This window comes from Trachypithecus francoisi, unplaced genomic scaffold (assembly GCF_009764315.1).
Source record: "Trachypithecus francoisi isolate TF-2019V2 unplaced genomic scaffold, Tfra_2.0 Lachesis_group14, whole genome shotgun sequence".
Lineage (NCBI taxonomy): Eukaryota > Metazoa > Chordata > Mammalia > Primates > Cercopithecidae > Trachypithecus > Trachypithecus francoisi.
In genome coordinates, this window is record NW_022681459.1 from 12,778,918 (window position 1) to 12,805,270 (window position 26,353).

General features: G+C 41.9%; 1 protein-coding gene across 6 annotated transcripts in view; it reads right to left on the reverse strand.

Moving 5' to 3' along the window:
• The window catches only part of APP (amyloid beta precursor protein), a 288,984-nt gene that overhangs the window by 26,395 nt on the left and 236,236 nt on the right, over positions 1–26,353 (reverse strand). For all 6 annotated transcript variants that reach the window (XM_033232229.1, XM_033232228.1, XM_033232227.1 and 3 more), the window contains one exon: positions 1,175–1,396. In XM_033232229.1, the coding sequence (XP_033088120.1) occupies positions 1,175–1,396 (222 nt within the window). The remainder of the gene's footprint in view (positions 1–1,174; positions 1,397–26,353) is intronic.

Sequence of the window (26,353 nt, forward strand, 5' to 3'; positions counted from 1 at the left end):
ATGAAGACTACTTTGGTGCCTGTCAAATCTTCATCTCTGCAGGCCCTGTCAAAACTCCTCTCTGTGGATAAATTGTAATTTTCCTTATTTCACAATCTATCTGTTCTTTTGGAAGGTGGCATTCTAGGTCATTATGTCATAAACACAAGTTGAATTTTGTGCTTCCATTCCAGAGGAAACAATATACCTCATAGTTAAAAAACATTTCTAAAAAAATTCCTACCAAAAGTCATCGCTTAAGAACGTAGTCTCCTAGTGCCTCCACTTCTTCATTTGAAAAAGTCATAAAAATAATATATGACATACAGTACATGCTCTTTATGTATATGCTTTTATTGTTATATACTGTATTATTTTATATTAAGAAGAACGGAAAAATAAAAATGAGAAGAATGCTATTGCCACACACGTTCCATGTGAAGGACTGCCTCTTCAATAATACGCTGTGGCTCCCCTTCGTCCAGGGGTGCTCACTCGAAGGATAATATTCCCTAGAATGCAAATCTGGACATTTGGGAAACAAGAGGTCCTTTACTTGCAAATGTTATGTAAATCATTACCATTCTGTTTTGCCACCTATACAATGGGGTTGTTATCTTTTCCAGCAATTGGCAGTTTACTTGCTTTGCAGCATAAAAAATATAAAGAATAATTTACACAGATAAAATATTATTTTAATGACATATAACTTCTTTTTTTTTTTGAGACGGAGTCTCGCTCTGTCACCCGGGCTGGAGTGCAGTGGCCGGATCTCAGCTCACTGCAAGCTCCGCCTCCGGGGTTTACGCCATTCTCCTGCCTCAGCCTCCCGAGTAGCTGGGACTACAGGCGCCCGCTACCTCGCCCGGCTAGTTTTTTGTATTTTTTTTAGTAGAGACGGGGTTTCACCGTGTTAGCCAGGATGGTCTCGATCTCCTGACCTCGTGATCCGCCCGTCTCGGCCTCCCAAAGTGCTGGGATTACAGGCTTGAGCCACCGCGCCCGGCCGACATATAACTTCTAATAGTTACTTTTAAAAGTATAATTGAAATGAAAATATTTATTACTACATCAAAAAAAAATTCACCACTCAAGAACATACAAAAGATAACTCTCTCTCTCTCTCCCCTACACACATGTATGTATGTCTATATACACCTGCCGGAACGCCCTTGCTGGCTCAGGGGACTCTTACCTTCGTTTTCTGTGTTGGCTGGCACAGAGTCAGCCCCGAAAGAATGCCACGGCTGGAGATCGTCCAGGCTGAACTCTCCATTCACAGGAAGAAGCTCCACCGTAGTTTTCGTTTCGGTCAAAGATGGCATGAGAGCATCGTTTCCGTAACTGATCCTTGGTTCACTAATCATGTTGGCCAAGACGTCATCTGAATAATTTTGCTCTTTCTGAAGCAGCTCATCTAAACCAAACAAAACCATCTCTTTGGTGAGTAACAACAATCACAACAGCAGTAGCAGCAGCCACCATTCACTTCTGCCAGGCATGACTTCAACTGCTTCCACAGGCATGATCTCGTTTACAGCCATGGCATAGGTACCATTATCATCTCCCTTTTACAGATGTGAAAACTGAGGCACATGGCATTCAAGCTACTTATGTAAAGTCACAGCTCACAAGAGCTGCTGGCAGGACTGGAGTCAGGAACATGGCAGCCGTCCAGCGTGCTGCAGCGTGGCACCCCTAGAGGTGAAAGGCCACAGGAGTTCAGTTGCCATTTCCTCCTGACACAGTTAGGCGTCCCCAGTATACACTGATCGCACAGGAATAAACACCAGGCTTTGGTGTGGTGGCAGTAAGCGAGGCACAATCTCATTCAAGCTGAAAGGCAACAGTGAATCTCCTGTCTTGCCTTGCACACTTGCAAGGATAAGCAAAGCATTAATGGGTCAGCAGTTTGCTACCTTCTTGAATAGTTTTCAGTTTTGCCTTGAAAAAAACCCTGCATTTCCTAAATGCTCCTCTTGTGCTGCATGATCTATGCCCTGAGGCAACAAGGAAACTGTTCCCTTGCCCTTCCAGATGTAGCCCTGCAGACAGACATCCAGCCTTCTCTGGACTTAACCACCCCTGGCTCCCTACATTTCCCAATGTGAGCCGACACCAAATGTCCTGCCTTTTTCCTCTGTTGCTTCCCTTTCCAAAGAATGCTGTCAGTGCCTGCCTATCCCCTACTTTAAAAATTGATTAAACAAGAATCAACTTTACGGAACATCATTGACTTATCTTTTTTTACTGGAAAAAAAGAGCTTAGAATATCATCTTGTATCATATGTAATTACTGCTTTAAAAACTGACCCCAGGATATCAAGATTTGTGAGTCTTCTCTTATGTCACCAAAGATTCACCATGTTTTTCTCTGATTTTTACAAATTAGAGACCGACAGATAGCATCACACTAATAACAATATTTGATTAACCAAAATGTCTCATTTTCCAATTGTATCTGTGTCCAGAGTTTGCTGTAGTATGTATTTCAGACATATCGCTGGTTAGCTTTATTGCTAGAGAAAATGAAAAGATCACGATTTAAATTTGATTTGTAACATTTTACAATCATCTTTCAAATCTTCTTTTATATCGACAAAAAATGTATCTGAAAACTTAAAATTCTGTTCAAATATAGCCATTAAAATAATTTGATGGAACAGCATTAAAGCATGTTGAGTAATATCTTTTCATGGAGTCAGTTTTATTGCAAGAGATTTTAAGTGATGAAATCTCAAGCAAATCAGTCCTTTTGAAGTCTAATCTGAGTTATAATATATCCCTATTCACCGTGGCACTGTTTCTAAAATTCAATACTTGATTCCCATGATGACTTTGAGGATGTATACGAGGCATACTTGGAGTAACGGGGGAAGAAGCCCCACCACTTAGCTATCATTGTAAATACTTAAAAAAAGTGTGGTTTTATTCCCTCATTACATTTCCTCCAACTTTTTCATGTCTTAAAAAGCCATAGGCAGTGGCTGATAACTTAGCCAATGTCCGATTAAATAAATTAAATGAGCATTTCCTTTATGTAAATCTTTTGCTTGTGACTGTTATGCACTTACTATGCTAAAGAGAAGATATTCTGGAATACTAATAATTATTGGTGCTTACACATTCATCTTGAGAGGAAATAACTTTTGCCAGCGAGAAAGCTCTTGGATCCCCCAGGGGCTATGCTGTTCTTGGGCCTGTGGTACTTACTATCGCCTACCCTGTCCTTTATCTGGAAATGTTCTTACTGTTTTGCAAACACAGTACTTACCTTCTTCCCTGTGACATCTCTCAATAACTCTTATCACTCTTTTTTTCTCCTCTCTTCAACCCTGTCATTTTCTTCTTGTATCTCTTTCCATCTCTTTCTACACTTCTCCCTTTGGAAATCCCATCGACTCTTGAAACTCTAAAGATCTCCTACCTTTGGATGAATCTGAAATGTACTTCCCCAGCTTGGACTTCTCCCTCCCACTCAAATTTGTATATTTCCAACATTTTGCTGGAGATACCAACTTAGGGCTCCCTCCTGATCCATGCACTTGGTAGGTACACAACTGCACTCAAGGTCCCTGGCTTTCCCTCCCGCCTTTCCTGGTTTCTAATCATGGCAGAACCATTCTCCCTCCCAGTCACAGGCCTGAATCCTTCAGAGCCATCCAGGACTCCCTGTATTTCTTCGTGTCCGGTACTTACACTACTGACAAATCCTTTTGCATTCTATTTCTGAATTCTCTCAACCACTTCCTGCTTGCTTTTCCACACCACCCTCACCGCCCCTGGGAATCTGATTACTTTTCGCCTGGATAATGACAATAGTCTCCTCACTGCTTGCTATGGTCTGAATGTCCCCCAAAGTCATGTGTTGAAACTTCATCTCCACTGTGGTAGTAGTGAGAGATGGGGTCTTCTGGAAAGCAAGTCATGAGAGTTCCACACCCCCGAATGGATTAGTGCCTTCTAAAAGGGCTAGAGGAAACCAGCACAGGCCTTTTTGTGCATCTGCCATGTGAGAACACAGGGTTTGCTGCCTCTGAAGGATGCAGCCACAAGGCGCCATTTTAAAAGTAGAGAGACCAGGCCCTCAGCACACAATGTCGTGCCCACTCTTGAACCTGGCCTTCTCAGCCTCCAGAATTGTAATATTTCTATTGTTTATAAATTACCCAGTCTCTGGCATCGTTAAAGCAGCACAAACCGACTGAGACAATGGTCTCCCTGCTAGTTTTTAATTTTTGGTTCCCCAAATATTTTCCTGACAGAGAGGAATGAGGAATGGCTCCCTCTGATTCAGTGGGTCTTCGTTTTCTACTGATTTAATCCTAATTCTTTTGCCAGATGCTGAAGGCCCTCTGTAGTCTGGTCCCACCCCATATCTAGCCATGAAACTCACAGCTCCTAGCTGTCTACACCACACCTCTCTCTCAGGCCAAATAGCTTGGGGTATTCCCACAAAAGACCACGTATACCCATTCTGACACCTTTGTTTTCTATTCCTGCTATCTTGGAAGCCCATCTCTGCTCACCTACGTTATTTGAACTCTTTAGAGCCCAGCTCCAATGCCCTCTCCTATATGACTCTCCTCTCCCAAAGCAGGCATTGTCATTCTGATGGGATAAGGAGACTGAGGCTGGGAAAAAGGAACCAATCTCTTTGAGACCCAATGGCCAGTAAGCACCAGTGCTGAAATCCAAGTCTTGGGCTTCTTAACACCAGTCTTCCCACGTTCAGCCCCTATCTATTTCAGCTTCTTGTATTATCACAAAAGTAGCTGCAGAAATCAGGCATTATTAAGCGTGTCTGTTCCAATGTCTTTAGCAGTCTCTTCCACTCTTGTGGATTTGTAAGCTGACTTAATCACTGCTAGTCTTATGGAATGGTTATTGCTTTTGGTCACCAAATGGCATTTCTCAGGCAGGGGCAGCTGGAAAGGGCCCTGTACCCATCTTATCCCTTGGCAGTAAAAAGGCAGAGTAGCAAAAGATCACAGAGAGAACTCTTACACTTGTACTTTACAGAATAGCCAGGGCATCTGAGGTTGAGGTACACTGTGATACCCCGGTTTCTCTTTTCTCTGTTACACTGTTAGTAGAAAAGTTCCTCCAAATGGCCACCAGCATGCTGAGCCCCATGGTGGTTAATTTTCCTGGTTTATTATGTTCATTTTCAGAAAATGTAGGTGAAGGAATGACAGACTCAAAAAAAGTTACATTTTCAGCAGAGTGAAACACACTTAGCTTTTTTTGTTGTTGTTGTTCAAAACAGGAACATGCCTATCTTAATCAACACAGAACATTTAGAAATAACCATCCCTGGCTATGTCATTTAGAATAATGATGCCAGTGTGGTTTCATTTATTTCTTTATTTATTTAGAGACGCAGTCTCGCTCTGTTGCCCAGGCTTGAGTTCAGTGGCGTGATCTTGGCTCTCTTCAACCTCTGCCTCCCTGGTTCAAATGATTCCCCTGCCTCAGTCCCCTGAGTAGCTGTGATTACAGGCACACACCACCAGGCCAGGATAGTTTTTGTATTTTCAGTAGAGACAGGGTTTCTTCATGTTGGCCAGGCTGGTCTCGAACTCCTGACCTCAGGAGATCTGCCCGCCTTGGCCTCCCAAAGTGCTGGGATGAGGTGGGAGCCACAGCGCCTGGCTGTCAGTGCAGTTTTAAGATAAGAAAAGCGGCAGACATGATGGATTATCATTATCAGAAGTAGAATTCAATTTTGTCATCATAAAATGTCTAAGGCAGCCAGCTACCCGCAGACATGACTAAGGGCTCAGGATTTTACCAGTGGCTAACACACTGGCACTGGGCAACTGAGCCTATGACAAAATACCCAGAGACAAATATGATTCTTTCATTGTTCATTCTGAGTGGGGCTTTGACTTCCATGGTGAGACTAATCACACTGAAACCACACTTCTACTACATTAGTGGTCCTGATGGATTATCCTTTTATCCGAATTAATTTAATACTTAATTACAGTGCTCTGATGGCCTGTATTGGGGATTTTCAGAGGTTTTAAGCATCTACATTTGCCAACCGCTATATTAAACTAGGGGACTTTGCTTATTTTCCTCCCAGAACTTATTTTTCCCCCCTAAAAGCTATTTGTTATGACCGAAAATGTAGCAGTTATCTTTGAAGTCAAATATCTTCTACACTATCCAAACATTTGAGCCTTGCAGTTAAAAGTGGAAATATTTAACTGAGTTTAGTGATATTTAAAATATGGCTTAATCAATAACAGAGGTATTTAATTTCAAATACCAAACACCCAGTGAACAACATCACCATGCTCTTTAAAAATGCTTTGAGGCAGCTGGGCATGGTGGCTCATGTCTGTAATCCCAGCACTTTGGGAGGCCGAGGCAGGTGGATCACGAGGTCAGGAGTTCATGAGCAGCCTGGCTATCCTGGTGAAACCCCGTCTCTACTAAAAATACAAAAAATTAGCCAGGCATGGTTAGCCTGGCATAATTAGCCAGCCTGCTTGGCAGGCTGAGGCAGGAGAATTGCTTGAACCTGGGAGGCGGAGGTTGCAGTGAGCTGAGATCGTGCCACTGCACTCCAGCCTGGGTAACCGAGTAAGACCCTGTCTCAAAAAAAAAAAAAAAAGCTTTGCGGGTGTATACGAGGCATACTTAGAGTAACAGAGGGAAGAAGCCCCACCACTTAGCTATCATTGTAAATACTTAAAAATACTTTAAGGAAAACATCAAAAGATAATAGTAATTTTGTCTTCAAATAGCTAAATATTTTGGTTTTTTTTAGACATTCATGATCATTCATTTTGAGAAAAATAGCCTCACAAATAAAAGAATCGCTGAATAGGAAGCAGATGAATTCATCTAATATTCTTTTAGTTATTAATCCACTAGCCAAATGCCTTCTAAAAATTTAATGGTCACATCTTAGGTTTAAAGAAAATAAAATTTATAGGCATTCAATCAATCAGTTATCTTTTACAAGTGTCAGTTATAATAACTGAACAGCCTCTTCCATACACTGAACACATTTGGGTTGCAGAAGAACATTTTCTTCATATAAAGGAGGTGCCACCTCAGCCTTTTCCCTGTAAAGTTCGGCTGTTAACATTCTGATTTGAATCTATCCATCTGACAAAGGTCTAATATCCAGAATCTACAAGGAACTTAAACAAATTTACCAGAAAAAAAAGAAAAATAACCCCATCAAAAAGTGGGCAAAGGATATGAATAGACACTTCTCAAAACAAGACACGTATGTGGCCAACAAACATGAAAAAAAAAGCTCATCATCACTGGTCATTAGAGAAATGCAAATCAAAACCACAATGAGACACCACCTCACACCAGTCAGAATGGTGATCATTAAAAAGTCTGGCAACAACAGATGCTGGCGAGGATGCGGAGAAATAGGCATGCTTTTACACTGTTGGTGGGAGTGTTAGCTCAACCATTGTGGAAGACAGTGAGGTGATTCTGCAAGGATACAGAACTAGAAATACCATTTGACCCAGCAATACCATTACTGGGTATATACCCAAAGGATTAGAAATCATTCTACAATAAAGACACATCCACACATATGATTATTGTAGCACTATTTACAATAGCAAAGACTTGGAACCGACCCAAATGCCCATCAATGATCGACTGGATAAAGAAAATGTGGCACATATACACCATGGAATACTATGCAGCCATAAAAAGGATGAGTTCATGTCCTTTGCAGGGACATGGATGAAGCTGGAAACCATCATCCTCAGCAAACTAACACAGGAACAGAAAACCAAATATTGCATGTTCTCACTCATAAGTGGGAGCGGAACAATGAGAACACATGGACACAGGGAGGGGAATGTCACACACCAGGGCCTGTCGGGGAGTTGGGGGAAAAGGGAGGGAGAACATTAGGACAAATACCTAATGCATGTGGAGCTTAAAACCTGGATGATGGGTTGATGGGTGCAGCAAACCACCAAGGCACATGTGTACCTATGTAACAAACCTGCACGTTCAGCACATGTATCCCAGAACTTATTATTATTATTATTTTTTATTTGAGATGGAGTCTCGCTCTGTCGCCCAGGCTGGAGTGCAGTGGCACGATCTCGGCTCACTGCAAACTCCGCCTCCCGGGTTTACGCCATTCTCCTGCCTCAGCCTCCCGAGTAGCTGGGACTACAGGCGTCCACCATCTCGCCCAGCTAGTTTTTTGTATTTTTTTTTTTAGTAGAGACGGGGTTTCACCGTGTAGACCAGGATGGTCTCGATCTCCTGACCTCGTGATCCACCCATCTTGGCCTCCCAAAGTGCTGGGATTACAGGCTTGAGCCACTGTGCCCGGCCTCCCAGAACTTAAAGTAAAAAAAGTTAAAAAACAAAACAAAACAAAACAAAAAACTCTGATTTGGACACCAGTGAGAATATGAAGTCCCTAGGCTTGCTGGTTTTTCTTCTGTCTAGGATCGAACCTCCACTGATATTACTGTTGTTCTTATTTTCTGATTCTTTTGGTTCCCAAAATGGAAATCTGTTTCTAATCTTATCTAACAGGAGATTCGCATATGACCAATTCTTATCTTTTAAATAAAAATTTACTCATGTGCCTGTCTGAAAGGACTGAAGATCACACCCCTACAGACTCTTCCATGTCCCTTCTTCTCTCTCCCCTGACACAGCTGCATTGGAAGTATCTGTAAATAGGATGGGCTAATTTTCCCTATTAAGAAGCGCCACTAAAAATCAGCAGTCACCCACTCTAGCTAGGCATTTTGCCCACACCAGGACTATGAGATCAGATTTCATTTTCCAATCAGCAGTTCTGTGCATGTCTGATTCTTGGCTCAACATACAACTGCTATGCTATTTATTATACTTAATCTCTCCATGGCCTCTGAAACTCCTCAAGGCTCGGACTCCTCATCCGCAAAATCGTGGGATGTGGTTTTTACAGTTCCTTCGCTTTGAATCCTTTTGTCTATACTCTTGCTACCTGGGTGTTCTCTGGGAGTTTGTTAGACATGCGGAACCTCAGGTCCCACCCAGATCCAGGGAATCAGAATCTGCATGTTAATGTGATCCCCAGGTGACTCTCAGGCATGTGACCATCTGAGAAGCCCTACCCTCCATCACACTGACCACAGCCACCAGCTGTACCAAGACACCACCACACAACAGCTCTGGTTATCCCTTCACGAAAGAAAAACAAGCATAATGGCTGAGCATGGTGGCTCACACCTGTAATCCCAGCACTTTGGAAGGCCAAGGTGGGTGGATCATTTGAGGTCAGGAGTTCAAGACCAGCCTGGCCAACCTGGTGAAACCCCGTCTGTACGAAAAAAATACAGAAATTAGCCAGGCACGGTGGTGTGTGCCTGTAATCCCCGTTATTCAGGAGGCTGAGGCAGGAGAATTGCTTCAACGCAGGAGGTGGAGGCTGCAGTAAGCCATGACTGTGCCAACTGCACACCATCCTGGGCAACAGAGCGAGGCTTGGTCTCAAAAACCAAAACCAAAACCAAACAAACAAAAAAACAAGTCTCAAAAACAAAGCAAACAAAACAAGGCATGAGATGAGGGTGGGCCAAGAAACAAGATTGCCAGGGGAATATTGCCAAAACACCTTAAAAGTCAAGTTCTTAGAGTCCAGAGTCATGCCTTGAAGATTCTTATCATCAGGGTCACATTTCTGAACCAGAAAGCCACAGGAAAGACTGGTCAAGGACTTCCTTTTTCCCTGGACCATGTGTTACGGGAAGCTTTCAGGAAACAGGTCAGTAACTGTAGAAGGCATCACAGGACAAACTTCATTGCTGGGTTTCCCAGAAAAGAGCAGCTCTCCCCTACTGAAGACACTTTTAGCAGACGGGCCTTCACTAGTGAGTAAATATACTTAAAAAGCATGGACTTACTTGTAGGTCAGTGGAGCAGCTGATATGGGGGAGAACCCATGTGATCGTTAAGGATGGTAGGGATGTTTTGATTGGCATATATACTACAGCCATCTGTGATGCCAGAGTCATACTGTGATGGGACTGTGCCAGCTACGACACCTTCATAACCATGAGAACTGCACTCATGGCTTCTTCATACCCATCTGCTGATTTGATAACCACAATAATCTTCCTTAGTGGGATCACTACTCCCATTGATAGTTGAACAAACTGACGTGCATCCTGAGAAGTACACTTAAAACTAGCAAGTGGCAGAACTGAAATCTGAACTCAAGTATCCCAATTCCTGATGTAACCTTCTCACTGTTCCATGGAAAGTTCCATTTTATAGAGCACATGGCTATATAACTAATATTAAAGAAGGGAGGGCCGGGCGCGGTGGCTCAAGCCTGTAATCCTAGCACTTTGGGAGGCCGAGACGGGCGGATCACAAGGTCAGGAGATCGAGACCATCCTGGCTAATACGGTGAAACCCCGTCTCTACTAAAGAATACAAAAAACTAGCCGGGCGACGAGGCGGGCGCCTGTAGTCCCAGCTACTTGGGAGGCGGAGGCAGGAGAATGGCGTGAACCTGGGAGGCGGAGCTTGCAGTGAGCTGAGATCCGGCCACCGCACTCCAGCCTGGGCGACAGAGCCAGACTCCGTCTCAAAAAAAAAAAAAAAAATAAATAAAAAAAAATAAAGAAGGGTATCACGCCTGTAATCCCAGCAATTTGGGAGGCTGAGGCGGGTGGATCACGAGGTCAGGGGATCAAGACCAATCTGGCTAACATGGTGAAACCCTGTCTCTATTAAAAATACAAAAAAAATTAGCCGGGCATGGTGGTGGGCACCTGTAGTCCCAGCTACTCAGGAGGCTGAGGCAGGACAATGGCGTGAACCTGGGAGACGGAGCTTGCAGTGAGCCGAGATCGCGCCACTGCACAACAGTGAGACTCCGTCTCAAAAAAACAAAGCAAAACAAAAAACAAAACAAAACAAAAAAAGGAAGCATAAACCCATCTATCATCACAAGCACCCTCTTTTTCAAATTTGAAATGTATGAACATTTCAAATTTTTGATAGGTTTGAAAAAGAATGAACTTGACGGTATCTTTTTCTTTTCTTTCATATAAAGCAGCCAAGGTAAAAGAGATTAAAGCAGCAGTCCAAGGTCACGGATGTTCCTGATGGCACAGCAGGGCTGAAAAGCTCCCTCTTCTAGCCAAGTGAGGCCTGCCTGTCACTCTGTTCGGACAGCCCATTCTCAATAGCACTTTCCCCCCAGAACACTCTCCCAATTCTTTAAGTCTCCCTTTCTCAGGATGAACACGATGGCTACGTGAATGGCCGGAAGGTTGCACCAACTCTAAGTCAAATTTGAACTAATTTAGGCTCCTTTTGATTTTGAGCTATTTAAAGGCTTAAACAGTATATTTATTCTGCTGACTCAATCAACCCAAATATCCATCTGCATTCATGATGCAGTGTAGTAACCGGAGCACTTCAATGGTCAAGAGTGATACAGCCCTGTATGACGCGGCCACATTTCCCAACTTGGGGAAAAATTTATACACATATTATCACAAAGTAAATGCTGTACCACAAATCCAGTTTTTATCTTGGCCTCCAGAAAATCAGGTCAGTTATTTTTACCTACACTATCAATCTGGAAAATCTCCCAGAGTTCAAACTCAGACTACATGTCTAAATCTGGGTTTATTTTTGTTTAAAGTAACAGTTTCCTGGCCACACATTTTTAATGAAGCATGCTTTGTCCCCTTATGGTAACAAACTGTCCCTGGAAGGGACACAAACAAAGCTCCACATCACTTGTGAAAATATTCCTTATTGCTAGGGACGTTTTCCTGAAATATCACATGTCTGGCTTAGACTGAGGGTACAGAAGAAGTCCCTTTTCATTTAGAACACATATCCTTTTGGCTTTCAAACATCATAAATCAAAGAACTTAGATCTACCAGTAGCATCAGTCAGTAATGAAGATAAAGACCAGCTAGGCTTCCTGGCATCTAAAAGCAGATTGTGGGGACCCTTTTTCCCGTTTACCTGTAGAACTTGTGCCAATGTACTGATATGATTTCCAACTACATCAGGGAGTCTTGCTCCTGCCTGGGTTGTCAGGAACTTAAAGTAGAGACTAAAAAACAAATTTACATACTATAGAAATAATCTCTGAAATATGCTGTATTAAGATTAACACACATACACACACAGACACCCCTCCTTGTTTTGAGGAAACTTACAGTGCAGTATTTAGGCGTAAGGGGCCATTATGTCTACAACTTCTTTAAAAATTTTTTAATTCATGGCTGGGCGCGGTAGCTCAAGCCTGTAATCCCAGCACCTTGGGAGGCCGAGATGGGCGGATCACCAGGTCAGGAGATCGAGACCATCCTGGCTAACACGGTGAAACCCCGTCTCTACTAAAAAATATAAAAAACTAGCCGGGCGAGGGGCGGGCGCCTGTAGTCCAGCTACTTGGGAGGTTGAGGCAGGAGAATGGCGTAAACCCGGGAGGCGGAGCTTGCAGTGAGCTGAGATCCGGCCACTGCACTCCAGCCTGGGTGACAAAGCGGGACTCCATCTCAAAAAAAAAAAAAAATTTTTTTTTTAAAATTTATTTTTAGAACTTTTCTCTAAGTCTCCAATTATACTAAAACAAAAAGTTTAGTACTGTAGGCATTGTCAGCTTTAATTTATACATATTTGGATGTTTTCCTCTGGTTCGATTTATAGTGAAATTACATCATATGCCCATTAATGTGATACAAACTGTATGTCTTTTACAAACAAAAATGAAAATGAATGTGATTTTGATGCCTCATATCTTTTTTTTTTTAATTGGAGACAGAGTCTTGCTCTGTCACCAGGTTGGACTGCAGAGGCGCAATCTCATTTCACTGCAACCTCCGCCTCCTGGGTTCAAGTGATTCTCCTGCCTCAGCCTCCTGAGTAGCTGGGACTACAGGCATGCATCACCACGCCCAGCTAATTTTTGTATTTTTAGTAGAGACGGGGTTTCACTATGTTGGCCGGGATGGTCTCCATCTTCTGACCTCATGATCCACCCGCCTCGGCCTCCCAAAGTGCTGGGATTACAGGCGTGAGCCACCGCGCCCGGCCCGATGCCTCATATCTTTTAAACATGTCAATGATTTCACATGGTCTTTAACCCAAGAAACAGCTATCTCTTCACATGCTAGAGGAAAAACTGGCTGCCTGGATGGTTGAGAGATGTGTGCTTTGATGGCTGATCTGAAGAAATTTCAAGGTGATCGTTACGTGAAATTCTCTCTTCAAATCTCACTTCAACAGCCTAACCTCTGCGGCATATGTTATGACTTCACTGTGAGTCTTCTTTTATTAAAAAAACAAAGTTTTTACTAATTATAAGAGTAACATAAATTTAGTGCCAAAAATGTAGAAAAAAAGTAAGTAAGAATACTTCATTTGCAATTCTACCAGCAGAAATAATCAAGAATAGTGTTTTTTTTAAATGGTTTTATTCTTTACAGCATTATTTCATCTCTTCCTTATCATCACTTTACTACATAATTTTTATGACTGCTTAATGGGAGTAAATTTTTCGAAGTTATTGAGGCACACGGAGAGTCCTTGGAATGAGGATAATTAGGCTTGAGGACACAGAGGAATCATGAGGAAGAATTCTCCAGTTTCATTCCTTTTTCTGGGTATAGTTTGTTTCTCCTTCTAAGTAAGTTCTTAGATGTAGAATGAATTGGAAAAAATGAAATGTGAGGTTTGCTCCGTCTACCACAGTATCACATTTCATTTTTTACAACTCCTAATGCTTTCAGTGAGGACAAGAAAGTACAGTGAGAAAAAAAATTCCTCAAATATCAGTTTTCATACTCTTGCGTGCATTTTTATAAAGGCAAAAGTCATTCTGGTGCCTATATGAAATCTAAAGGCACAATCTCCTGGAGCCCTCAGTGCTGGTTTTGGGGTTTTCTGGAAGTTAATCCACAGTGTCCCATTTTCTCTACTGGAGCTCTGAACCCATTAAGAGAGAGCAAGAAGAGACGTAAACCGCTCCTTTACTTCTGATAAAATCAAGCCCTTACTAGTCCACATTTTGCTTTCTCTGGGGAACGAGTCACATATAGGACACATGGCTTGTCCAGCTGCGTGCTGGACTGAATTTCAGCTTCAACCTGAACTTTCCAACAAAACAAGGGATGGAGGAGTATGGCCTGAGCAAGACATGCCCACAGCACTGCCATAACAGCTGTGCTGGCTGTGGGTACAACTCTAAAAGCAGCACTCATTTTGTAGTTTCAGTGAGCACTGTCCCTAAAGCTGTGTCCTGTGTGACCAGTCACCTCTCTCAAGCTCATGAGAGAAGTCTATATGACTAGGGTAAGAGAGATCCTGGGGTGGGCCAAAGCAAATGAATTAAATGGGAAACAGTGTCCCTCCCGGCAGCCAGCAAAAACTCTGCCATGCTGTGAAGAAAGTGCATTTTAATTGATTCATGTTGATATGTGCTGAATTGATGGAATTTTGTACTTCAAAGGATGCAAAGAATTGGTTAGCAAGTCTGATGAGCTCATGGTAGAAAGGATGATTTTCAACATCCATACATAGTTAATTTCATTCAAAGAGCCTAAAAAGCCTTATGCAGATAATTATAACGGGATCAGGAAAGTGTGTAAGATTAGCACAAATTATATATATATATATAAAAACACAACACAGGATTGGCACCTTTTCCCACACACAACACATCATCCTTTTATATATGAGAGCTCATTTGAAGTGTATATTTATGCAGATTAAAAAAAGCACACAAATCCTCTGTGCACTTCTGCACAGTGGCCTACTGTGTTTTCTTTAACACAAAATTTGCTTTCTGGGGAACAATTCTAGATATAGCAATGGTTCTTTCTCTTCTGCTTTAGCTTATTCACATGCTTCTTTAACAACGTTCATGCCTGTAATCCCAGCACTTTGAGAGACCGAGGCAGGTGGATCACAAGGTCAGGAGTTCGAGATCATCCTGGTGAACACAGTGAAACCCCGTCTCTACTAAAAATACAAAAAAATTAGCCGGGCGTGGTGGCAGGCGCCTGTAGTCCCAGCTACTCGGGAGGCTGAGGCAGGAGAATGGCATGAACCCGGGAAGCGGAATTTGCAGAGAGCCGAGATGGCGCCACTGCACTCCAGCCTGGGCGACAGAGCTAAGACTGCGTCTCAAAAACAAAACAAAACAAAATGACAACAAAAAAACACGTGGGGAAACCAAGCCTGGCAACAGAAAGCACTTCACATGGGGAGCTTGGAAATGAATGGAAAGTGTCTGTCTTCAGGAGAGCATTCATTCACGATGCACAGGAGTGAGAGAAGCTGAAAAGAGTCACTTTAAAAGAAATAATCTGCAACCAAGAAAATCAAACCACTTTATCATAAACTAGTGAGCCCCTCCCTCCCTGCCTTCCTTCCTTTTTCCAGGCGAGTGCTAGAAATAACTTCATCAATTTCTTTTCACTTAAAGGGCTCATGGTTCAGAGGAAAAGGTGGGCATAAGAATAATTACCATACAAGGGTTACGGTAGGGAAACAGACAGAATGGCAAACTAGCCTGGGCTTTAGGGATGTGACTAGTGATATTACAATGGGGCCCAAGGGAAAGAGAGCACTGTCCTGGCAGATGCAAGTGCATGTACCAAGGCACAGAGGACGAGCTGCCCAGGCTCCGTGACTCTTCTGGCTGCTGGGATACAAGGGAAGTGAAAAGGGAAGCGGCTTAGCCAAGAGGCTTTCAGTTTGTGGGATCCAGAGGGCAGAGGAATACACTGACCTATACCATGACCATACAATTAGTAAAATCCCAACCTATGGGAATTCTATGGGTCAAGTGACCTGTGCTTCTTTAACAGGTAAACTGTGAAGAAAGGATGGAGGAGAAGCCTGGCGATTACAAAAGACTAACCAGACAAGCCAGCAGTAAAAAAATGGCCAGAAGCATAGCCGATAAGGATGCACACAAGAGTGATAAAGCCAGAAAGATATTTCAGGAAGTGGCCCAAGGAAAACCAGTGGGCATGTTGGTGGCGGTATTTGGGGGAGGCTGTAATTGGGATAGGGTTGAGATGCTAACGGGGTGGAGGCCAAACTTCTAATTCTTGACCTGAGTTTAATCTATGAAAAGAGCAAATATGGGGGAGTAAGGTTCTATTTACACATGTTGAGTTGCAATCTTTCAGGACATTGGGTGGAGCCATTGGAAACATGGACCCAGAGAGCTCACTTCTATGCTGAAACAGCCCATAGGGAACCATCAGAAAGAAAATGGAAGCGTTCCCAATATCAGAGGAACTTCGCAGGTGCTTTGGAAAAAGCATCCACATTCGATTCCCCAAAGGGGATTTATCTGGTATCAAATTTTGCTAGACAATGAACAGCTCCACCCATGATAAAATCATATGTCCTTGCTGAAATTCTTTGTATTTTTCACACCTTGTCTAATTGCAGTGCTTAACACAATAAAATCAGGCTGGTGTTATTGTTAAGAACTAGAGAGTAAAGCATTTTTAGTCCAAATAAAATGCAATGGGTCTTAAACCATTTTAGTATAAGAATCTATGAGATAATAATAAAATGCAACTTCATTTTTTCCTGCCGAGAACAAAGAAGAAAATAGTGTAGGAGATGAAAAGTAAAGTAGACCCGACCTTTCTGCTAATTTGATTTTAGATATGTCCTCCATGCAGACAATGGTGAAGTGAAATGAAGGGGGTGTCATTTTTATTCACCTAGAGAACCACAAATCTTGGTGCTGGAAAGTACAACCCATTTGACATGATGGAATATATCCCACCTGGCCACTCACTCGAGAATGGATAATCTGTTTTCCCGCCTGGGGCAGCTGCTCTCCATGGATGTACATCTTCAGGCCTCATACTCATTGGATCACTCTCCAATCTCTCCAAACTTTTTCTAATCCCCACACTTTCCAGTCTCAGCACAAGACCTCATCCAGGCTTCTGAGGCTTTGTTGAAAATTTACACAAAATTCTAGAAATGTATTTTCTTTTAAAAAGTTACTTTACAACTGTTATTTTCATCTCAGCACAGTTAGCCTTTCCTTATCAGATCTTAAAATGTTTCAACTTGAAACTAAAAAAGAAAAAAAAAAAAAACAAAAAACATTTCATCTGAAATTATGATATACTAAATAGTTATTGACTTTGCCTTAAACATTTCTACTCTTTCCTTCTTACACAATCAGATTAAAAAACGTAACTACCTTTTCTAAACATACAATGTTAAAGCATGTTCAACTTCAGTAACAGGTAATTAATGCACCTCAAAAGTCAGAGCCTCTACGTTAATTACCATAGTGCTCCAACATCGTTTTCTACATTTTAAAATTTTTGTATTGATATTATGTATCAATAATTGTATTGATTGTATTCTGTATTGATATTATGTATCAATATTAAATGATTAAATATATTATGTATCAATGATATTAAATGATTAAAGATATTAAATTATATTATGTGCTTATTTTTAGATTATATGGGAAAAAAATATATTCATATAATTTGGAAAGATCAAATCAGTATAATGGGATATCCATCACTTATATGTTTTTCTTTTCTTTTTTCTTTGAGACAGGGTCTCTCTCTGTCACTCAGGCTGGAGTGCAGTAGTGTGATCATAGCTCACTTGAACCTCGAACTCCTGGGCTCAAGTGATCTCACCTCAGCCTCCAGAGCAGCTGGGATTACAGGCATGCACCATCACACCTGGCTAATTTTTAAATATTTGTTTTGTAGAGACGGGGTCTTACTATGATGCCCTGGCTAGTCTTGAATTCCTGGGGTCAAGCGATTTTCCCACCTCGGCCTTCCGAAGTGCTGGGACTACAGGTGTGAGCCACCGTGCCCAGCCTGTCTTCTTTACACTAGAAACATTCAAATAAGATTCTCCTAGCTATTCTGAAATATACAATAGATTACTGTAAATTAGTCACCTTGCTGATAATTAAATACTAGGTCTTACTTCTATCAAACTGTATATTTGTATCCATTGATGAACTTCCCTTTGTAAGTGTGACATAAGCAATTCTTATTTGGCTACAATATAAACTTCAACAACAAATTAAAACATGATTCACATTATAGAGCATTTATACATGCCTTTTCATCTTCCAAGTGTGGTAAACATTAATTAACCCTGGCTAATTAAAACAGCCACAGTTTACACATTTACTCATTAATCAGCCTCAAGCAAATGCAAAGCATTAAACTCTTTCACGATTTGGTACCAATTAAATTTTTTTTTTTTTCAAATGAAGAGGTCATAAATTTAAGACATGTAGTTCTTAGATTTAAATTTGATAGTGGTTGAAAAATCTGACAATACTTCACATTCTTAAAAGTCAAGGAAAAGAAAAAAATAACTGCATTATGGGTTGAATTTTCCCCCAAAATATATGTTGAAGTCCTAATGCCTATACCTGAGAATATGGCCTTACTTGGAAACAGGGTCTTTGCAGATATAATTAAGTTAAGATGAGGTCATACTGGAGAAGGGTGGGCCCTTACTCATCTTAGAGAAGACACAGAAACTGAGACACGGGGAGTAACACCACGTGAAGACAGAGGTGGAGACTGGAGGGGAGCATGTACCAACCAAAGGAATATATCAAGGGCTGGCAGTGTCACTACAGCAAGCGAAAGGCATGAAACAGAATCTCCCCTAGAGCTGTAAGAGGCAGTGTGGCCCTGGCAACACCTTGCTTTAGGACTTCTAACCTCTAGAATAATGAGATAATGAGAGAGTACATTTCTGTTGGTTTCGGCCACGCGGTTTGTGGTAACTGGTTCCAGCAGCCCTAGGAATCTAATACACTGCCCATGTCAGTGAATATTAGCTATTTGCTGATAAGACAGTAATTTCTGGTTATAAGAAATCTACTGGAATAGAATGTGGTTTCTTTTTTTTGAGATGGAGTCTTGCTCTGTCGCCAGGCTGGAATGCAGTGGCGCGAATCGGCTCACTGTAACCTCCGCCTCCTGGGTTCAAGCGATTCTCCTGCCTCAGCCTCCCAAGTAGCTGGGACTACAGGCACCCGCCACCACCCCCGATTACTTTTTGCATTTTTAGTAGAGACGGGGGTTTCACCATATTGGCCAGGCTGGTCTTGAACTCCTGACCTTGTGATCCACCTGCCTCGGCCCCCTAAAGTGCTGGGATTAGAGGCATGAGCCACAACACCCGGCCGAAGGTGGTTTCTTAGTGAGTCCTTTACTCAAGGCTGGAATTAAACAGATAAAAGGAGATGAATCACAAGCTCTATGATAATAGTGTAATAGTCTAATCTAGCCCTGCTAAGTGCAGAGATGTTTCCCCTCTGAACACCCGTGTGTTTCAGCTCTGCTCCTCTTCCAATGCCCTTCCACAGGGAACAGATCCTTTACTGACCACCAATGGCTGCATGTCTTATCCTGAGAAGACCATGGGATTTTGGATGCCAGGTCAACCCTTACACTCAGCCAGAAAGTGGAAGGGCCTCAGTTTCAACCACTTTGTAAACACAGAGGTTAGGTCATTTCCTCTCCAAGAAGCCAGAAGCTCAGCTGTCCCTGGAAGCAAACTCTGTGTCAAATGCCTGGCGGGTTTCAGGTTTTACTAACTCCAGAGTGATGAAACATTACCACCTCTAATGCCAGAATGAAGTCAGCTGGCGCACCTGTGCGTCACAACTAAATTTACTGAAGTCAGGGCAGCTGAAGTAATCTATGAAACTTAGCATGTCAATTTCAATTTAGGGTTCACATTCAACAAACTGTATTAACAACAACAACAAATTCTCCAGTAGTCTAAAAGTTTTTATTTTATTCTTATATAAAATCTGGAAGACTGGAATAGAATGTTTTATGGTACAAGTGTTTAGCAGCAACATTGGTTAACTGTGACCTTCTGGCTCAAGACATGAGAAAATATAGCTAACAATGCTTGGTTATGGGTTTGTCACACTATACTTTGTTATACTATCCAGCAGTATTCCCCTGCTGTAACAGTGTGGATACACCAGTTAAAAATTAATTTAAAAAAATCTGGGCTGGGCGTGGTGGTTCACGCCTGTAATTCCAACACTTTGGGAGACCGAGGCGAGTGGATCAGGAATTTGAGATCAGCCTGATCAAAATACTGAAACCCCGTCTCTACTAAGAATACAAAATTAGCTGGGCGTGGTGGCGCGTGCCTGTAATCCCAGCTACTCAGGAGGCTGAGGCAGGAGAATCACTTGAAACTGGGAGCCAGAGGTTATGGTGAGCCGAGATCGTGCCACTGCACTCCAGCCTGGGCGACACAGTGAGACTCCATCTCAAAAAACAAACAAAGAAACAAACTAAAACAAACAAACAAAAAGAAAACCAAACACACATCTGTCAAATCCTTCCATACAAGTGTATGCTCTTCACATACCAAGGAAGTCTTGGATTTGAAGTTCATCAAGGCCGAGTGTAGGCTGCCGGACCACAACCTGGTTTTAATGCCTTAGGTGCAGAAGCAGGAGAAATAATGCCTTTCATGCCTCCCCTGACTTGTTTTAGGATAAAGAAGCCGTGCACTAAACAGATAGTAGCTGAGGAACGATGAAGAGGATCTACTCAAAGTATGAATAAGCCAATTGCTATGGACTGAACTGTGTCCCCCTGAAAATTCATGTATCAAAGCCCTAACCCTCAAGGGACCTTTGGAGATTGAACCTTTAAAGAGATAATAAAGGTTAAATGAGGTCATGGGGGTGTGACTCTGATCCAAGAGGACAGGTGTCCTTAATAAGAAAAGGAAGAGGTTGGGTGCGGTGGCTCACGACTGTAATTCCAGCACTTTGGGGGGGCAAGGCGGGTGGATCACCTGAGGTCGGGAGTTTGAGACCAGCCTGACCAACATGGAGCAACCCCATCTCTACTAAAAGTACAAAATTAGCTAGGTGTGGTGGTGCATGCCTGTAATCCTAGCTACTCGGGAGGCTGAGGCGGGAGAATTGCTTGAACCCAGGAGGTGGAGATTGCAGTGAGCCAAGATCGTGCCATTGCACTCCAGACTGAGCAACAAGAGCAAACTCTGTCTCAGGAAAACGAAAGAATAAGAGGAAGAGACACCTCTCTTTCTCTCTGAGAAAGACCATGTGAGGGCATGGTGCGTAGGTGGCCATTTGTAAATCAAGGAAGAGAGGCCTCCTCAGAAACTGACCTGCTGGTACCTTGATCTTGAACTTCCAGCCTCCAGAAGCATGAGAAAATTATTGTCTGTTGTTGAAGCATTCAGTCTGTGGGATTTTGGTATTTTGTTATGGCAGTCCTAGCAGACTAATGCATTTATGTAGTCACACCCAGACAAAAGAAAGAGCAAAGGTCAGAATAGCTTTTTCTAGAGGATTCTGTTTTTTTTCTTTCTTCGTCTTCTTTTTTTTTCCCAAAGGCAATAGCCGAATCTGAGAGTAACCAGGGCTCACCAGGGATGTGCAAGGAATTTCTTATACTGCCCCTTTCAGGGAAATGACAAGGAAGTGATTTATTTCAGATGTGACTCAGTTCAGGATTTGAAAGCATAACTGACCTCTGGGCTTTTCTTTTTCTTTACTTGACCATTTACCATGTAAGTTCCCAAGTGCTTCCTCCCTATCCTGCTTCACTACAGGCAGTGGGAAAAACCCAAACAATTTCCCCCTGTGTCTGGGACATCTCCAGTTCTGTGGTCTATTTACTTCGAAGGAACAAAAAAGGGGATAGTATATGACTTCCATCCCAAGTCACTATAGGAGATACTTTAAGAAACAAGGGAGTTTAAATTGCTGTCCTGTATAACCTGCAAAATTCATCTCCTATTGCAGAGTAGAGTGAGTCGCTTCTCAGGATTCGCACCTGGAGTTGGTATTCAGCATGTGTTTTCTTTGTAATATTTTTGTCAATTCTCTAAAAAGACCACACTTTTTGAGCTGACTTAGGCTCTCTGACAACCTTCCCAGATGAAGCTTTTACAGTCCATTATTTACAATGCTGACAACTCCAGGCATATTTTGTCAATTTTCCCTTTCATCTCTTATTCAAATAATATTACTTTGGATTTGAAGGGAGCCTAAATGGATAATTCTTTACGCAGAATGCCAGTATCACTGATAGAAAGGGAAGAATCTAAGAGGGAGGTGAATGTTCTGTAAGCAGAGAAGTAGGTTCACAATTTCTGAAACAGCAAATCAAACAGCAAATGGGGGAAAGTTAGGAAAGGCAGAATTTTGTGACCCAAGCCCGTCCTATGCTTATACTGTTTTTTGTTTTTGTTTGTTTGTTTTGAGATAAGGTCATCCCTTTGTCACCCAGCCTGGAGTGTAGTGGTGCTGCCAGGGCTCACTGCACCCTCCAACTCCTGGGCTCAAGCGATCCTCCAACCTCAGCCTCCTGAGTAGCTGGGACTATAGGTGTGTAGCCCTAAGCCCAGCTTATTTTTTTTTTTGACTTTTTGTAGAAACAGGGTCTCCCCATGTTGCCCACGCTGGTCTTTAAAATTCCTGGGCTCAAGTGATCCTCCTGCCTCAGCCTCCCAAAGGGCTAGGATTACAGGTGTTAGCTACTATGCTCGGCCTCTTATACTGTTTATTTCCTTTAGATACAGTTAATGGACATTAATAAGCAGTTTATGCCAATCCCTTTTCGTAGCTAATAAGATGTCTTATCTTGGATAAATAAAACCTAGCCACTAATGCTGCCACACCCAAACAAACTCTGTATGCAGCTAAACTTCTTGAGGTCAACAATGCTTCATTGTAATATTTTATAAAATCACCACTTTGGAGGTGAACACCACTAGAAATTCATATGGCCAATTTATAGATGGGGACTGGGGGAGGCGGGGAGCATCTCTGCAATCTAGTAGTTAGGCTCTGCCAGAAAGTATTTAGAGTTGGCTAGACTAAGTCTCTGCTTCATTTTTTTCCAATGAAAATGACAATGTCTGTCATTCTATATTCAAGACAAATATAAATATAACCTAAGTTTCTAAGAATCCTTATATTTTTGTTATTACATATAGGCATGAGTTTTAAAAACCTCTGAATGTTTAGAGGATCACCTGGGGGAATAAGAAATATGCACATCTCTGTAGGTCTGAGGCAGAGCCCAAGAATCTGTATTTTTAACTAGAACTCCTCTAAATTAATGTGCTTCACTTGGCCCCAATTACACATTAAGAAACAATGATTTCAAGATGACATTCAACCTTCTCCATCCAAGGACTTAAAGCAACTAAACCAAAGACACCAACAAATACCAGATACTTTTCTCTGTCTACTGGCTGATGGCACAAAAGTGCAGAAGTCACATAGGGCAGTACAGAAAGCTCGAGCTAGGACTGGAGTCAGCCAGACGCTAGCTTCCCGTTTGTGGATTCTGAAGCCTCAAGCCCACATTAACAAGGCTTTAGACGACAGTAAACACCCAAACTCAGGCTCCTGCAGAGGGCCCCCAATTCTGCTCGAATATGTCTATTTTTCTTTAAAGAAAAAACATCTGATTTTTGCACCCCAGGTATTTAAATATCCACTTTGATTTCTGAAAGGCTTTGGCAACACATGAGGAAGTCCTTGGGCCTTGACCATTTTTAGCACTCTCACAGTTTCTGATTTTGATCAAGCGACTTAATCACCCAGTATTCTGACTCTGAAAACCAGGAGGGTTTAATTCCACTTTCATGTTCCCTTGAGGAGCTCTTGGCAGCAGAATGAAGGCAGGTTCATATTGAACGTGGGAAGGAAGCCAGGAAGCCAGCTCTTCCTTTCACATCAGAGATCTAGAAAGCAAAACTTGTCTCACATTTGCATACAATATTAGACTTACATATGGATGCCACGTTTGTCAAAAGACAAGCTAATTAGGACATTAGTTTCGTTAATGGTTGCGATTGAGTAATTCACAGATAGTCCCACTTAATTTTTCATCCTATACCTGAAGGAGCTACTTCACATTTTAAGTGTAAGAAGGCTTCTCCCTTAAGATGGAAAGAAGGCATTCAAGTGTCAAAATACTGGTTTTCTGCCAAAAAATAAAGGATGAGAAAAAGCAGAGACTTAGTTTATCAAATCAAAATACATGCTGGCAGGGAAAGACTACTGGATTACAAAGTTCATTCCCCCAGCCTGCACCGATTCCTCTTTTTCTCTAAAGTTTCTTATTTTTTTTCAGTTTTTCTCATGATACTGACATTGCCAACCAGCAGTCTGGAAACTGTTCAGGTTGATTCTCAGCAGAAAATCGAGGGGCTTTCCTGTTATTGTTAAGATCCTTAAAACACTTAAATTTGGTTAGTTTGCTTCAGCATTCTCAGTATATTACAAAAAAAAGTACTCAAGCATTTCTAGAATTTATTTTGACTGACATCAGCTACTCTAATGAACAGAAGGGGACAACAGCAAGGTATATGAGGAGCATATCCTTCCTTTTTAATCAGAATTATATAGGAACTAAGAGCTCTAAGGCCACAGTAGAGTATAATATCTTGGAAGAAGAAAACGGAGAATGTCTGACATTTTCATTGATCATTTAGGCTGATGGCTTAAACCATTTCCACCCACGTTTCTTAAAATTTAGCATTTCCAGTCAACATTACCTACTGCAATTTCTCTATAATCTTAAGGGTATTAAGGCCCCAAGTGAGGGACAGAGAGATGTAAACTAAAGGGGAGTCAGAGAAGGGAAAACTGAGTCTGATACACATCATTTATCCTTTCTTTAACATGATTTTAAAAGTAATAATGCTTATAAAAAATATTAGCAGTATTAAGGAATATCAGGTGACAAGCAGAAGTGGCCCCTCCATGGATGTGCTGGTGTACTTGTAGAAATACGGTGCTAAAATTAGAAAAGATGCCAGTGTATCTGTAGAAATACGGTGCTAAAATTAGAAAAGACTGAACATTTATTAGGTAGAGCCAAATAGTCTAAACGGTTTCACCCGTACATTTACCAATAGTTGATGAAAGTTCCTTTTCACCTATCCTTGTCATGACAAGGCATAACAGATTTCTAAAAAATTATATTTTCATTGGTATTAATCATGAGAAGTTGTTCACCTTTTAATCTACAACTACTTATCAGATATGCATGCATTTTTTTGTACGAATTGGAGCTGTTGTATTTTTGTTAATTAATCAAATGCATCAATTCCTTTGGGTTTTCACCTTAGACGTTTCTGTGGCATACAATTTGTATAACGTGAATCTAGAAGATAATAGAATAGGTAACTCTCACTGGCTTATTGGGGTGCTACAATGGATCCCCGCCCATTTATTCACTTTTTAACAAGTTGATTAGTCTCTAAATCACTGATTTGCAAAGTTTAGCATACATCAATGTCACCTGGACAGCGTGATCAACTATAGATTGCTCAGCCCCATCCCTAGCTTTGCCGATTCAGGAAGTCAGGGGTGGGATCAGGGAATGTGTGTTTCCAACAAGTTCCCAGGTGATACCAGGCGATGCTGATGCTGCTGGACTAAGAACCACACGTGGAGAACCACAGCTCTAAAATATTCCCGGGGCATGGTGTTTGCAATACATACTTTATACCTAATCATTTGTTTCAGGACACACAAAGGCACATGAGATTTGATATATACTCTCAAAAAGCGAACAATCAGTAAGTGGTAATTCACTGACATGTACACATCAAAGTAATGTAACACACATGTAATAGGCCAAGATTGGGGATGGGCATTGTAGGTAGATGGAATAACATAAATAAAGGCATCCAGGGCTATGGATATAAGATCAGCCTGGCTGGCAAAGTCAGACTCATGAAGGAGATTAATGGGAAAAACTATCTTTGTCTGTCTCAGGTTATTTTGAGGATGAAGTAAAATTTAGACACAACAACAAAAAAGCAAAGTCTGTGATCAGGAAGAATTACTCTGTTGCAGCAATATAAACTAAGAAACAAATACACAAAATTCTCTGCTGCCTTGGGAGGTGACCTCATGATGTGTATCATTTTTTAAAATTTTTAATTAATTAATTAATTAATTAATTTTTGAGATGGAGTCTTGCTCTGTCGCCCAGGCTGGAGTGCAGTGGCACAATCTCAGCTCACTGCAACCTTCGCCTCCCTGGCCCAAGTAATTCTCCTGCCTCAGCCTCCTGAGTAGCTGGGATTATAGGCGTGCACCACCATGCCTGGCTAGTTTTTGTATTTTTAGTAGAGATGGGGTTTCTCCATGTTGGTGAGGCTGCTGTCGATCTCCTGACCTCGTGATCTGCCTGCCTCGGCCTCCTAAAGTGCTGGGATTACTGGTGTGACCGACTGCGCCCAGCCGATGTGTATGATTTAATAGCCAGCAGCAACAGGCCACTAACACGCCATCTGCTAACAGGGGCTCTAGCTATTAACATC